Below are 14,793 nucleotides of genomic sequence, written 5' to 3'. Positions count from 1 at the left end.
AATACATTGAACAGAACTGGCCCCAAAATCGAACTCCGAGAAACAACAATGTAGCCCCATTCACTACAACACTTTGAGCCCTTCCGTTCAGCCAGTTCTTCACCCAGCGCACTGTGAATGCACTCATTCCACAGCTGGACAACTTGTCCAGAAGGATGCTGTGAGGGACAGTATCAATGCCTTACTAAAATCCAAAAGAAGTACATCCACCACCTTTCCTTCATCCACTAGGCAGGTGGCCTTATCATAGAAGGATATCAAATTATTTAAACAGGACTTTCTCTTTGTGAACCTGTGCTCAGTGTGCCTGATGGTTGCGTTGTTCTTTAAATGCCTTTCAACAGCACCCAGGCAGGATTTTATACATAATTTTTCTACAAACTGAGGTTAGGCTGTAATTAAAAGCATATAAAAATAATCTCCTATGAAAATCTATTAAAACAACGTATACATCATAACCAGTGGTGAAAGGCTTGTGAACACTTCCAAGGTCTTTTATACTGCAAACATTGGACAAAGTGTTCATGTAAGCTTTGCTATTCTGCCTGGCCACTCAACACAGAAACCACTGGAATCAGAAAAAAGTTCAAGTCTATGACACACATACAGTTACTAAGATGTAATATGACGATAGGTTTCAGGTTGAACATCTAGAGAACTATTTTTTGATATCTTTGAGAGATCATCTGGAACACGTGGAAGGTACTTCCCCTCCAAAGGTATATAACCAAATAGTGAAAGGCACACTACCAGCTCAGTGGGTAAGAGAAGACTGTTGCTCAAAGCAGTAGTTTCACTGATCTCAGTGACACAATTCATGTAAATAACTACAAATAACTGGAGGAAACCGTAAAAACAAAACCCGATGTCATCCAGAAAGCTATTAACATAAATTAAAAGTCTGTTTTCTCTACCTTTGCCTCAACAGTGTAAGGATAAAGATGTAAGGATACAACTATCCAACTTTATATCCTATCCTTTTTAAAACACAGACTATGTTGTTAGTGGTTTTCTCCTTCTCTTAATTAAATGTTCTGTAATATGTTGGAGGGCAATTAATAAACGAGTAGGAACACCAGGAAATTGCAAGAGAACAACAATCAACTATAGGGAGTGGCTCTTGACGATTCAAGTTTCTTTTACAACACATTTTTAACTTTAAGATCACATCTTAGATTATTGCATGCCAATTGTCAACTAAGCAAAAAGGTTTCATATTTTGTTATGGTATATGACAGGATAAAATGAGACCCTTATAATAAGATAAATGATGGACACTTTCCTGAGACCTTAATAAAATCAAATAAAACATTATCTAATTTAATATCAATCTGCCTTAGAAAGAATCCAAAATGTGAATTTTGTCTCAAGTAATTCCCTCATCATTTTTTCTTCCACTCTCTCCCTGATTCCAGTAATAACAGGCAATGAACCAATGTTTTGTTTTACTTCTCTGGGAAAACAGAAGTAAAATTACTAAAGCCACTGATATCAGTTGGCTAGAATTTCATGCTATTGCCATCATCTTCTGCTAATCCTTCTTCTGAGTCCTTATCTTGAGTTAAAAAGTGGTACACCTGCATTCAGGTTAAAGAATAGTACATATACCGAGGTGACATTTCAAAAGATAATCTGCAGCTTTGTCATTTCTCTTTCTCCAGACCTAGCTTCTCTCTTCAGTGCACAGTATAGGTCACTAACTACCTGGTCAGAGACAAAAAGGACAGTAGGAGAGTCAGTGTGACTCTCTCCAGATGTACTTAGCAGAGGAGCTGAAATGAAAGTCATAAATGTTGGAATAAGTCCCAGATGCGGGTGCATGGTGTGGTGTGTCAGTGGGAAAATGATCTATTTCTTTCAAGAATGGGTCTTAAATGAGTAAGCAACTAACTGGATAGACTATAGCTACAATACTCTAAAAAACACATCACAGAGTGTCTCAGCTACTATGATATTCCAGACCAAATAGAAATACTTTGGCTGAATTATAAAAGAGCATCGAATCATAGAATCATTTAGGTTGGAAAAGGCCTCTGAGATCATCAAGTCCAACCATTAACCCAGGACTGTCAAGTCCACCACTAAACCATGTCCCTAAGCACTGCATCTACACATTTTTTAAACGCCTCCAGGGACGGAGATTCCACCACCTCCCTGGGCAGCCTGTTCCCATTTTTTCAGTGAAGAAATTTTTTCCTAATATCCAATCTGAACCTCCCCGTGTGCAACTTGAGCCCATTTCCTTTTCTCCTATCACTTGTTATCTGGAAGAAGAGACCAACCCCCACCTGCCTATCGCCTCCTTTCAGGTAGTTGTAGAGAGCAATAAGATCCCCCCAGGTGTCCTCCCCTCCAGTTCCCTCAGATGCTCCTCATAAGACTTGTGCTCCAGCCCCTTCCCCAGCCTTGTTGCCCTGCTCAGGACAGACTAGCACCTCTGCATCTCCCTTGAAGGGAGGGGCCCAAACCTGAACCCAGTATTCAAAGTGCAGCCTCACCAGTGCCGAGCACAGGGGAATTGTCACTGCCCTGGTCCTACCGGCCACACTGTTTTGGACACAAGCCAGGATGCTGTTGGCCTTCTTGGCCACCTGGGCACACAGCTGGCTCATGTTCAGCCAGCCATCAGCCAACACCCCCAGGCCCTTTCCCACCAGGCAGCTTTCCAGCTGCTCTTCCCCAAACCTGTAGCATCGCATAGGGTTGTTGTGACCCAAGTGCAGGATCCGGCCCTTCTCCTTACTGAACTTCATAATAGATACATAGAGGAACCAATCCACTCAGATTACAATGGCAGCATTTTAATGCATAAATTACCATAAATGTTAAACATCTCAAATACCCTCTTCAGAAACACAGCGGCTAGAAACAATGGTAATTCCAGCTGTTGAATATTTCTATAGGATAAGAAAAAGAGTCACGGGATCCCCTTATCAGCATCTACTCTTCCCTGCCTTATCCAGCACACCCTGTAGGCCTGAAAGGAAGAAGGCAAAGCAGGAGTCCCCCCAGCTGCCATTTCAGCTCACAGAAAAACTTGTTATGGAGTGCAGAACCAGCACTTCTAAGCCTGCTGTACTTTATGCAGTGGGCTGCAAGAGAAGAGGCACAAAAGGTAGCTTTAAAGAATTTCTGCTTCCCGCCTTCCGCACACTATGCTGTACACAGTTCAGATACAGCCAGGAGCTGGGCCAAAATGTTTGGTGTGGCTATATCATACTCCATCGGACAGCTGGAATCATTTTATGTTGCTATTTTAATTTGAGACAGAAGTTGTGTCTGTTTTTCTTTTCGTATTTAATCTGTTAGCTAAGGCTTAGCTTTCCTTTTTCCAAATGCTCATTTAGATTGCTGTTTATTCCATATTTCATTTTCCTTGTATTTTGTCTAATTGTATGTTTAATGACTAAACTCTGCTTTGTTTTATATCTTCTATACATTTGTATCATAATTGCCACTTGATTTGGCCCTAAGTTTCTTGAAGACTGTGTAAGAACTGAGAATCTATCTGGAATGCAAATGCTTGAACTTTAATTGAAGTGGGGGAAGAAGCTTTGTACCTGTTCTGCATGAAAGACCAGAAATTTTAAAACTGAAGTCTTCCCCAGAATGTTTTCTAGTAAGCAAATGTTCAGCTGCATTCTATGAATATTATTGACTGAGTAAGAGAAATGCATGATATCAACACTCTTCAAGATGGAAAGAAATGAGACACTTTAAGAACGTCTTCCTAGAATGCTATGTAAGATAACTAAATTCTAATTCCTACTTCTATACAAGAATCACAGCTGAACAAACTCCTAATGATTAGTCCTTTAGTTCTTCCTGTTTGGCAAAGCTTCCTCACTTCAGCTTCTCAGGACAGAGGAGGAGACTGTATTCAAAGTATGAAGTACATTTCACAAAATGTTTTTCTACATGCCCCTTCATGGAGCATGAAAAATAGATGCTCATTTCCTTATTCCTTTCAATATTGTATTACTGGTTCCTGGAGGACAGTTGCATAGTGTGTGAAGGGAGCAAGAAAGGTTTATTTTATCTGGCAGCTTCTCTTCCTATCCTTTGAAAAGCAGTTTTTTCCTGAGGCATTGAGCATACTGATTTTCAGAACTGTTAAGTCAAAAACAACTTCTGGTTCTCAGCAACTCTGAAAACCAGGCCTTGGACATCTCACTTTTGCTATCTTTTTAGAAAAAGATGCTTAACTAAAAGTGCAGAAATTATAATTCTTAACCTTGCAGCTATCTTCCCTTACTTCTCTCTGCAGGGCTTTCATTCCCTCCCTTCTAGGCACTCTCTTCATCTGTCAATATCACCACTTCTTTCCACATGTATGTTCTTTCCCTCCAGTTCTTGCAGTTAGTGTCCCCCATTCCCTCTTCACTCTCATTTTCTATCTGATGGTTTCCAGGAAGCTGTCTGTTCTCCCTATGACTACAGCTAGTGCCTTTCCTTGGGACTCCCAGCCAATCCTGCCTCTTTCCAGACCACAAGGGACGCCCTCTCTCCCTGTCTAGATAGTTTGTAAACAAAATTCACATTGAACAACTGAGCAACCAACTGTCCAGTACCACTTCTCTCAACCTAGTAGTGCCATTCAATAAAGTATCCACACATCTAAGAAGCACAGCAGATTTTGTGAAAAATGCACTATGAATCAAAAAGCTTGCCACTACAAATGTATTTATCTAAAATCACATGGTGTACAGCTGTTGTTTGCTGGCAACACACTTAGAATGACTGGAGTACCCCATGATTAAACTGAATTATATTGTCCTTTCTAGCTTACAGAAGGCTTTTTCAAAATCTGCCATCCTTCCTCAGAGTTTTCATATGTACTTACAAGAACTTATTTGGTATAAACACATTTTTCTACAACATCAACATATATATTAATTGGCACACAGCATTACTGGGTTTCGTTAGAAACAGCAAAAGAAGTGGTCTTTCCACTATAAGCAGATATATACACGTGCAGTGACGGCTGAATTCTCAGGGACTGGAACAATCCCAGTAGGACTATCTGTTGTGTCACGCTAAAAGGCTGTCCACAGGCTCGACCGACCACCCTCATAGCAGGAGCGTGGTACAACCCAAGGCTCTACATTCTTTTCCACCAAAGCAGTTTTTAAAAAGACAAGGGCCAAGATTTGCAAGATTAACTAGTGAGTTAAAGGCAGCGGTCAAACTAGACCCTGTAAGAAACCAAGTCCGCTTTGAAAATCTCCCAGAAATGGGTAAAGATGAAGCCTCTTTTTACCCCCAAGACACTTAGACTAGAACTAAATTCAGGACAAAAGACAAGCTGTACTTCTGTGCTTTGGCTGAATTTCTAAATCCAATTAACTGTTGAAAGTTGAATGGTTATGCAATTCTCTAAATCTGAAGACTATCTCGCATATTATTATGAAGTTATGGGCTTGTAAACTACACAGCTGTATCAGTTAATGATTGCAATTATATTTTTTTTTAAAAAGCACTGTCTTACATAAAACACCCCAGAAGTCTCACTCACTTTCACAATGATTTGCTCAACAGCACTCAGGGTGCTGTTGCCATTTGCAGAGATCTTTTTACCCCAGTGTTTGTCCCAGCGAATACAACTTCCCCCTCTAATAAGTCTCAGAGTCTTGTAAGCATAATAAAGGGCACATGCAGCTGCCTTGGACTACTTTACACGTATGTCTTGGAACCGCTTACAAATTGATCTGGCTGGAACAGCCTTTAGCCCGTGAGAGTTAAGATACATTGTAGTAACTGCTATCCTGATTATTTTTTTTCAATTAATACCAAGATAATAAAGCTGTACATTTGAGGATAAAAGAAGAGGGATATTGAACATGATGGTGAATGAAAATAAAAAGTTAATAAAATTTATTCAGACTGTTATTTCAGTAAATTGGATAGAAAAATTGAATTGATATGTTCATTACATTTAAGAGATATCCACTCCAAATCCTCATTCAATTCTCTGAGATTACACAAATAAGAGTTCACAGACTTGGCTAACAGTTCAGGGAGAAGACAAGGAGAGAAATATGATCTCAGAAAGCAGGCATATGAACTCAGCAGCAGGCTTTTTTTTCTTTTTTTCTTTTCAATGCAGCTGTCGTCTTTAGCTAGATGTGAGTAAAGGAAATAACTTCTCACCATACACAAACTGCAGTACAGTGTTTGGCAAAGACAGTCTTCATACAAAGCCTGCATTACTGCACACTACTGATCATAAAGACAACTAATGAAATTTCTTCCTCAGCAGCTTGAAGTAGCATGTAGAAAGAGAACAGGTTTGTGAACTGAGTGAAGAGTTGAAAACTTGATATTAAAACACATCTGGACATGCTGGAAAAAACATTAAATAGTCTCTCTCTCTCTCAGTTTTCTCTGATTTGTCACCTAATTTTAAATCACACTGCATTGGAAGGTCCTCAGCCAAGCCAGCTGACCGACTGCAATTTAGCCCCAGCTCATCAAAAGAATGATGTAAAATATGCTAGCTTAGACGGCTGCAGTTGCAAACAGGTTTTGTTTAACATTTACAATGGCATATGGGTACAAACTAAGAAAGCAGCACAGCACAGCAGATGCTTGAAGCCCTCTACAGTAGAAAGGCCTATGGCAAAAAAGACGTCTACAGTAGAGCAAGTGAGTTTGGGAATTCTTGTATTAAAGAATAATTAACAATTCAGTAATCCGTTTCTGCTCAAAAAAAGCATGCCTCTTCTTCTCCTTTATCAATAATTTCTAAGCAGGATATTACTGTATTTAGAGAATTCTATTTTATAAGCAAATTAACTAATTGTTTTATATGCATAGTAGAGGCGTATTCAGGTCAGCTCGGGAAAATCTGTGAATTTCTTACACTTACAGCAAAGCGCCTCTTTTGAGATGAATAGTAACCTATTTGCAAAACCCTGTTCCTTCTGAAGCTAATTAAAATCCAAAAGAAAATAATCCATCTTCAGATTTTTACCAGGTATCCTTTTCCACAAATACACTTACATCCTTAGTCTCAGTGTTTAGCTTTTGGAGGCTTCAGTAAACCAATTCAAGCCTTCATGGATTTGGCTTATTATCTCATACAGTACAAGAGGATCTCCATCCATTGGCTGCTACTAAGCTGCCAGATTTAAGTGAGCTATCTGCCCTGAAAATAAATGTCGTGAGCGCTTGACTCACAGCTCCTTCTCAAGCCTTTTCATTGCTGCTTCTTTGCTCATTATGAGAGCAATCACACTCCCTCTGAAGTTTTTCTGACATGAATACATCCTCCCCCTAGATATCCAGGCTAACTTACTTTCCATCTTCTGCTTCTACTTCTTTCATGAGTGTAAAAACTGTCACATTCAAGGGCCACAAATAAGATAAAGCATTCTACCAAATACTTTTTCAACAAATGTCTGTAGAAAACTTTTTAAAGCCTGATTTTTGCAAGTTACTCTAGTCTTCCAGCAGAAATTAAAATTGTAAAATACATTCAGAAAAGCACAAGAAAACCTAAATTTTTCAGAATTTTCTAGATTTTGAATTTGTTCTCCTGGAATAGAAGATCAGAAAAGCTGACAGCTGGCTGCTTATTCCTCTCAGAGATAAAATTACAGGAGAAAAAAACATCACAAAATTCCACTTACATTTAGTTTTGATACATTTGCGGATTACGAGAGGGAGTAGTTGGGATTGACTGGGCCAAACGGTAGGGTCAAAATAACCATGTGAAAGAGGTTTCCTGACTTTAGTGAGGTCATATTAGGGGTCAAGCTGGTCACAAGTTTTAAATTCACAAAGAGGAAAAGACAGTCCTGAGTCCTATGGAAGAATATAATACTGGGAGAAAAAAGTGCACCCTACGTAGGAATGAGACAACTAATTCAATACTCCAAGCTCAGCGAATTAAAGTCTGAAAAAGAATTTTCTGTATCACTACAAAAGCTACCTCCATTGTAAAAAAAATTATGATTAAGTGAACCATCAATGGTGAATCAAAATTGCAAAAGAATGGAATTTTCATACAAGTTATTCTAAAGTAAAATCACCAGATGTGACCACCAGGAGAAGTACACTTTGTTAGCAGCTAGTAAAAGCTGGTAACTCCTATTTTCAGACAGATCCAAAACCACCTGTAGCCAATCTCAATAAAGTGGTGGGTTTAGTTTTAAATTGTATTACTGTCGGAGAGACCCACAAACAAACATCCTTACTGGGAACATTAAACATGTCTCCTCTTCCTTCAAGCAGGTCAACATAAAATCAATATGAAATTTTCAGTGACTCCCATGCGAATTTACCTGTGAAAGAGATTCCCAGATCTCTACTATTCATTTAACTTTCTTCAGCTGCCAAGAAATGCACTTACGGTCAGCGATTATCTAACCTAAACATGCCACAATACCTGAAAGTGATGTTATTTGACATATAGCTGTACTTCTAAACATAAAATAAGACCTACAAATTAATGGAAAAAAAAAATCTATTGAGTAACAATTTGATTTAATACCTTCCATGCATGTAAATTACATATTTTACTGATAAACAGGCCACAAGTTGAACTTACGTGGTAATCAAAAGATTTTAATGTTTTCTACATGACAATTTTAAATTGCCATGCCTTCAATGACAAGAGATTTCTCGAGTATGTGGACTATCACAAAATCAGAGAATATTCAATTTGCAGGAACTTCAGGAAATCTTATCATCTGACCTACTCAAAGTAAAGTCAACACTGAACCCAGACCAGATTGCTGGGGACTTTTTCCATTATAGTCTAGTTTTGTTTTGTGGTTTTTCTCCCTTGAAGTTATCTCCCAGTATATCAGTTCAGAGGTCACATCAAACTGTCATGTATTTACTTGCTTTAAATCTATAGACAAAGAGAATGGAACAGACTTGCCATATGTAATCCAACACAAATTATATTTTTGATTATTTTTCATCAAATGCCCTACATTGACTTATTGAGCATGTGTCTAAATATCTGTATACTTCAGACAGGTTGCCTTCTGAGGACTTAAAGAAATTATCTCATCCGATCTCTACTGAAAATATGGTCAACACTGAATTCAGTTCAGGTTGCTCAGGGCTTGTTCTATCAAAGTGTAGTTTGGGGTGGGATTTTTTTTTTTTCTTTCAGCTATCTCTGCTGTGTCTCAGTATGTAAGTAGATTGGTAGGAATACATACTAATTTTAAACTCATGATTCTGTCATGAAAAAATAACTAACAGCACAGTCTATTGGCTCAGAGCTTGGACCTTCTTTTCTTTTTTTTTTTTTTTTTCTTTTCTAAAGCAACAATATTAGGACAATAATATGGTAGAGTGTACTTGGATGGTGTTGCCACACAGCGTTCACACAGCTTGTTCAAAGATGAAGCCAACACTCAGCTACACAGAAGCCACCAAAAAGCAGATGACGATAGTGTCCCCATTTGGTTTTATCCTGCTTCAAAAACATTTCATAGAGAGATGACTTATTGTTCCCATATTTGGAAGACAAGACCCCCAGCCTGTTTTAACTTAGATTGGCTCAATTGTGTTAAACACTATGATATCCTTTAATGTATATTGCCTAAAATAGTTTGAAATTTGGTTGATATTTTTGGTAAGATAAACACTTTTCCGTACATAAGTTATGAACAATGAGTAAAAACAAGAAGTGACAAATAGAAGCTAAACCTGAGAAATCATCTTGAAAATAAATCTAAAATAAATGCAAAGCTTCTATCTTATTTCCCTTCTCAGGCTTTCGTAGCAACCATTTCATAAATCATTCCAGAGTACCGTATGACAAAAGAAACAATGACTCATCAGTAAAAAAAAAAACACTATTATACCCATTTTGGGGGGGTGAGGGGATGTCCCCTCTTTTCTGGAAGATCGTTTATGCAGGTAGAGTTATAATAATGGTTGGAACAAACTACCTCATGGACAGGTGCTGGGCAAGCAACCCTTGAACTGGAGTGCTGCCAGCACACTTCACCCTTGGCTGGATCTTTCCATGGCAGAAAGCTTAGCAATAATGTTTGAATTCACTCATCAGCCACTTCCCTTTTTTCACCCTTTACTCCTTCCCCTGCCAGCATTTCCCTTTGAATGCAATGGGGCTTTGTGCAGAGGTTATTCAGAAACCAATATAATTCCTAACTCTATTAATTCAGACTTCGGATGAAACAAGAATAGCATCAATTTAAAATCCCTAACTAGTGGTAGCAGTAGGTATAAAAATCTTCCAGTGTTGGAAACTCTGGCTGCCTAATAAAAAGTCTTTCTTTCAAGGCATGGGATTATTCTTTTCTGATTGATTTGTGGTTTTCTCCTTTTCCACTTTACAAGCTTACTATTGCATTTCTTAACTTCTCCTAATGCCTTTGAATGTAACCATGCTAAATCCTGTATTGGAAAGCCCAAGTGATTTTTTTGGTTTTGTGGGGGTTTTATTTGGTTCTGCAGCTCCCCCCAAAAACACTTATTTAGAAAGCATTTTGGAGTGCTTATTATACAGAATGACTTGGTTAACAGAATTCACATTTCAACTGTAATCCTTCAAAGGAGCAGTTTCTGCACATTCCTTGCTTTTTAATAAAGTGTTCCTGATGACACTAAGTTCAAAATGTTGCCCCAGAACTATATCTATGTAGACATTTGTCAGCTGGTTCAAATCCGCAGCTTTTGCTTCTCAGGAAAGAGCTCTTCAAGAAAAGGGGGCCTGGTTCTTGAAGTTCAGATTTGAGTTTTAACCATAATACTAAGTTGACTGTGTGATGCTTCGTAAAGTTTGGTATTAAAGGCTTTGTGCCCCAAGGCAACTTTCAGAGTTATACCAGTCCTGCTTGAATCCACATGGCTGTGGATGTTTATTGTACACTATTTACAGACTACGACCCCCTGATCAATAACTGATTTGCCTGAATTTAGTTTCTTCAAAGTCTTGATTCATAATATTATTGTAACTGAGCCTCTAGACTTTTAACAGTTAAACTCTTAATAAGACATTTTCCACCAAAATGTATTCCAGCAGCTGAACCACAGATCAGGATGCTGAAAGACTACAGTCAGCTCTATTCTTCAGTATATAACATCTTTTTTGCAGAAATGTGTTCAGTGCTAAACCTGAAACTATTCTTAATCTGGGTGCAAAATTTAATAAACTATACCATTTGGTTGAATATAGCATTTTTTAATCCAAAGAGCAGAAATACGTAATGTTCACCACAAGATAGCAATATACAACATATACACAAGAAATAAAATTTCCAGACATCCTAAAATCACAGCAATGCTAGCTTCTTTGTTCACAAACGGAAGGATATATGTAAATGTGACAATATTCCCACACGTAAAAAAAATATACTTAATCCATAAATAGTTTTTAATAGTAGCAAGTACAGCCAGTGTTGAGGAGGCAGTGAAGTAAAGAGCAGCTACTGTACACTCTTTTTCATATCTAGTGACCATTGTTGTCCCTTTAAAGTAAGAAGTGTAGAAAGCAGAAAGCCTCAATGCAGTTTCAATACATGAAAACAAAAAATTAAGTCTATAGGATTCAAAACAATATACAAAGAATTCACATGACAAACTGTAGGGAAGCTCTGGTTTCAAGATAAAACTTAGGAAACAGACTCCTGTGTATACATTGCTGCTCTATAATTAAACCATTACACTAAAATATAATGCTGTTAACACAGCATAATATTAACAATCAGTAAAAAAAAATAGGAACTGTCATTGCCTAATGCCTGAATTCTTTGGAGTACTTTTTACACATAGATAACTGAAAGGCTCAAAACACAGCAGTAATAGCTTTTCAAAACATTGTGATAAATTTATTTCACCATTTATTCTGACACAGCACATTTAAAATAACATTGTTTTTTTAAATCTTTCAGGCCTCTGAATAACTACAGCAGGCCTGAGCCCCTTGCCATTTCCCTGTCCCTACTTACTTCTCTTAAATTCTCTGAATTAGTAGTCTACTCTGCTAATTTGAGGTGGATGTACATTTATTGGGAAGTTCTCATGCCAGAACTCTTCTTCGTAGGCAGTTAGTCAGAGCATTTGTCTCTAGCATGCAGCATTTTGCATGAGTTTATAATTGACACAATAGCCACACTGTAGTTGGTGGTAGGTGACCAACCTTACAGCTGCACAGCATATTGGCAGGTACATTAAAGAGTAGTAAAGAGTACATTTGTAATGAAGATTTTACATATAATTACAAAGTGTAAAAGAAACGACTTACCTGCGGAGATAAGGGACTAAAGGTCACATCGGTGACAGATTCTGTGTGCCCCTTCAGTTTATGTGAAAAAGTGCTTGAATGCATTTCATATATGTAAGCCTAAAAAACAAAGAGATTATATTTTCACCTTAAAGAATTATCTCACATTCTAGAAGCACTAAGTTACAGTATAGGAAGACTGAAGATTCAGCCTACAAAAAAGTTAGAAAACTTTTATAATAGCTAAACAGATATAAAAGTCATCAACATCTCAGAATTGATTTCTGTAATTCAGGATAATTTAACAAATGCTTAAGTTAACTCAAATTTTAAAAAAGATATTTAGAAAGAGTAGTGCAATCTTTTCTTCTTAAATAAAAAGCCATTAGGTATATTTCAAGTAGTCAGGTAAAAAATGACCCTTTTATAATATATTTTAAAGGGTGTTCTTTAGAATTTAAACCCTTTCTTCCAAGTAGAAATACGTAGCATCCAAAACCTTCATTTCCAGATTTGAAAACTCTTGTGTTTGTTGCTACAGTAAACAAAAATTTTACAGTAAACAGAAAAAAATGTAGGTCTTTGCAGTTTTTACATGAACAGCATAGAATTCAGTGACAAATCAATATTATGGATGATGTGGGTATCAACAACAAAAAGCATACTGCCTGACTTTGCTTCTTAAAGGAAAAAGGGAAAAGTGCTTTACAAGGAATAAATTAAATTTAGTAGCAAAATAATTATATTTTTATTGGTACAGCCTCAAATAATGAAAAAGTGCCGATGCAAAACTGCATTAAGAAACCAATTCAAATTTCAGTGAAAGTCACAGACATACTGATACTATTAAAATGGTTGGGTTGTGATATTAAATAAGCATTATCTTACATAAACAAAACAGAAAATGTTTTATAATAAATCCTGTAGTATACAGTCCTCCAGAAACACTTGTGAGTGTCACATGCAGGCATATAGGATTGGTTTAGATTGTGCCTTATCTAGTAAAAATAACAATTATTTGCAGGATAAGTCAGACAGTGTGCACACACAAGGCATATAAAATAAGACACATAACATGCAGAAAATATGCAGACTTATTTGATACATTATAAATAAAATGTGTATCTCAAAAGAAAGAATAAATTGTAAAGCATGCAAAGAATAGTCAAAGACAATAAGCCAAACTTCACAGTTTGAGCTTATGAACATGGAATTCAGAGCAAAGCCTAACATAAACTAAACCAATTGTGCATGGACACTACTACAACAAAGTATTACTCTGTGACTTAAGTGTTTTGTTGATAGTACTCTAAACTTAGTTTAATCATTCAGGCCCAAGGCAGCTGAGCTTCTTCCCCTAGCAGATGGCAAACTGCTGCAAAATGTATGTCCTGAAAACTTGCTTATCTGACAGTCTTCCCAATTTATGGACAGATTCATGGACCAATGCAGGTCCAGAAAAAACACTTAATGCCTCATTCAGAAAACAAATCCTATCGGCCAACATCAAAGATTCTCTAGTCAAACCAGCACTGAAGAAGCACTGGATAGTCCTCAGTGTCAAATGTTCCATTCATGACCATATTCACTAAGAGACAAATTTGGATTCAGTCCAGGATATGGAATTATAACTGTCTACTGGCATAAATGAAGTACCTAAAAGCAGACAGTAGTGTAGGTATCCCTTTTTAACCTCTGGATTTTTTGTAGCTTTCCACACAGGTATTGCCATACTAACTGGGAAAGTAGCAGAGTCCCCAGTAATATGTTAAAAATCTTTGCTTCCTTCCTGAAAAGATACAGGAAATGCTTGTTAATTGGAAATTCTGCCTTAAAAAGACCTTCCTCCCTACTTTTTAAACATCTCAGAAAACTGATAATAATAATATGTATTTGATTACTAGTAACGTAAGGGCAGCAATTTTTTTTATCTGTTTTTTTAAAAAACTTACAGCCATACTATGGCTACTGTGATTTATGCCACTTGGGACATGATCAGTTCACAGGGGAACAGATAGGTATGGGGAACCCAAACAAGCTAAAAGGATGAAATGACACAAAGGAAAGCATTCTGATGTGTCTATAGACATGAAATTATTTTCTCTGATGGAAACTGCAAGACCATGTATTAGTAAATTCAGTCTGTACCCAGGACTGCTCAAGTTCTTGATTTCTCTGTACAGAAACACTGTGATTGCTGTTTGTAAATACCTCCAGCTAGACACAAGATTCCTCTTCATTGACATAAAAATATTGAGAGGTAGTGTTGGTTAATTGCTACACATCGTAAACAGATTACAATATTGCCAAGTAATTAGGCTTACACAGAGAAGGTTTCAGAGTTCTAACACAATAGCACCCTCCAAAATGCCCCTTATTTTATAGAGCCACATCCACCATTTCTCCCCCTTCCATCCTGGCTTTCCATTCTTCACTCTGATGATACTATACCATGACTCACCTGCTATCAAAATTAGCAGATGCTGACACCTATGTGTTATTTCAGTAACTGTAACATTGTGCTCCCTTCTTCACAGCCAAGCTTTGTCACTCTGTATATCACCTGGCCCTACTGTCCAGAC

At 37.4% G+C, this 14,793-nt stretch overlaps 2 protein-coding genes across 2 annotated transcripts in view; one reads left to right on the top strand and one right to left on the bottom strand.

The window, feature by feature from the left end:
* The window catches only part of LOC308064285 (UPF0669 protein C6orf120 homolog), a 361,466-nt gene that overhangs the window by 270,191 nt on the left and 76,482 nt on the right, over positions 1-14,793 (top strand). The window lies entirely within an intron of this gene.
* WDR27 (WD repeat domain 27) overlaps positions 1-14,793 on the bottom strand; it is a 146,012-nt gene that overhangs the window by 60,944 nt on the left and 70,275 nt on the right. Inside the window, exon 23 of the mRNA XM_080388533.1 lies at positions 12,233-12,331. Coding sequence (XP_080244659.1) covers positions 12,233-12,331 — 99 coding nt within the window. The remainder of the gene's footprint in view (positions 1-12,232; positions 12,332-14,793) is intronic.

The sequence above is a fragment of the Falco punctatus genome (genome assembly GCF_963210335.1).
Source record: "Falco punctatus genome assembly, chromosome: 5".
NCBI lineage: Eukaryota > Metazoa > Chordata > Aves > Falconiformes > Falconidae > Falco > Falco punctatus.
The sequence above is the reverse complement of the archived record's forward strand: the minus strand, read 5'-3'. Positions and strand labels throughout refer to the sequence as shown.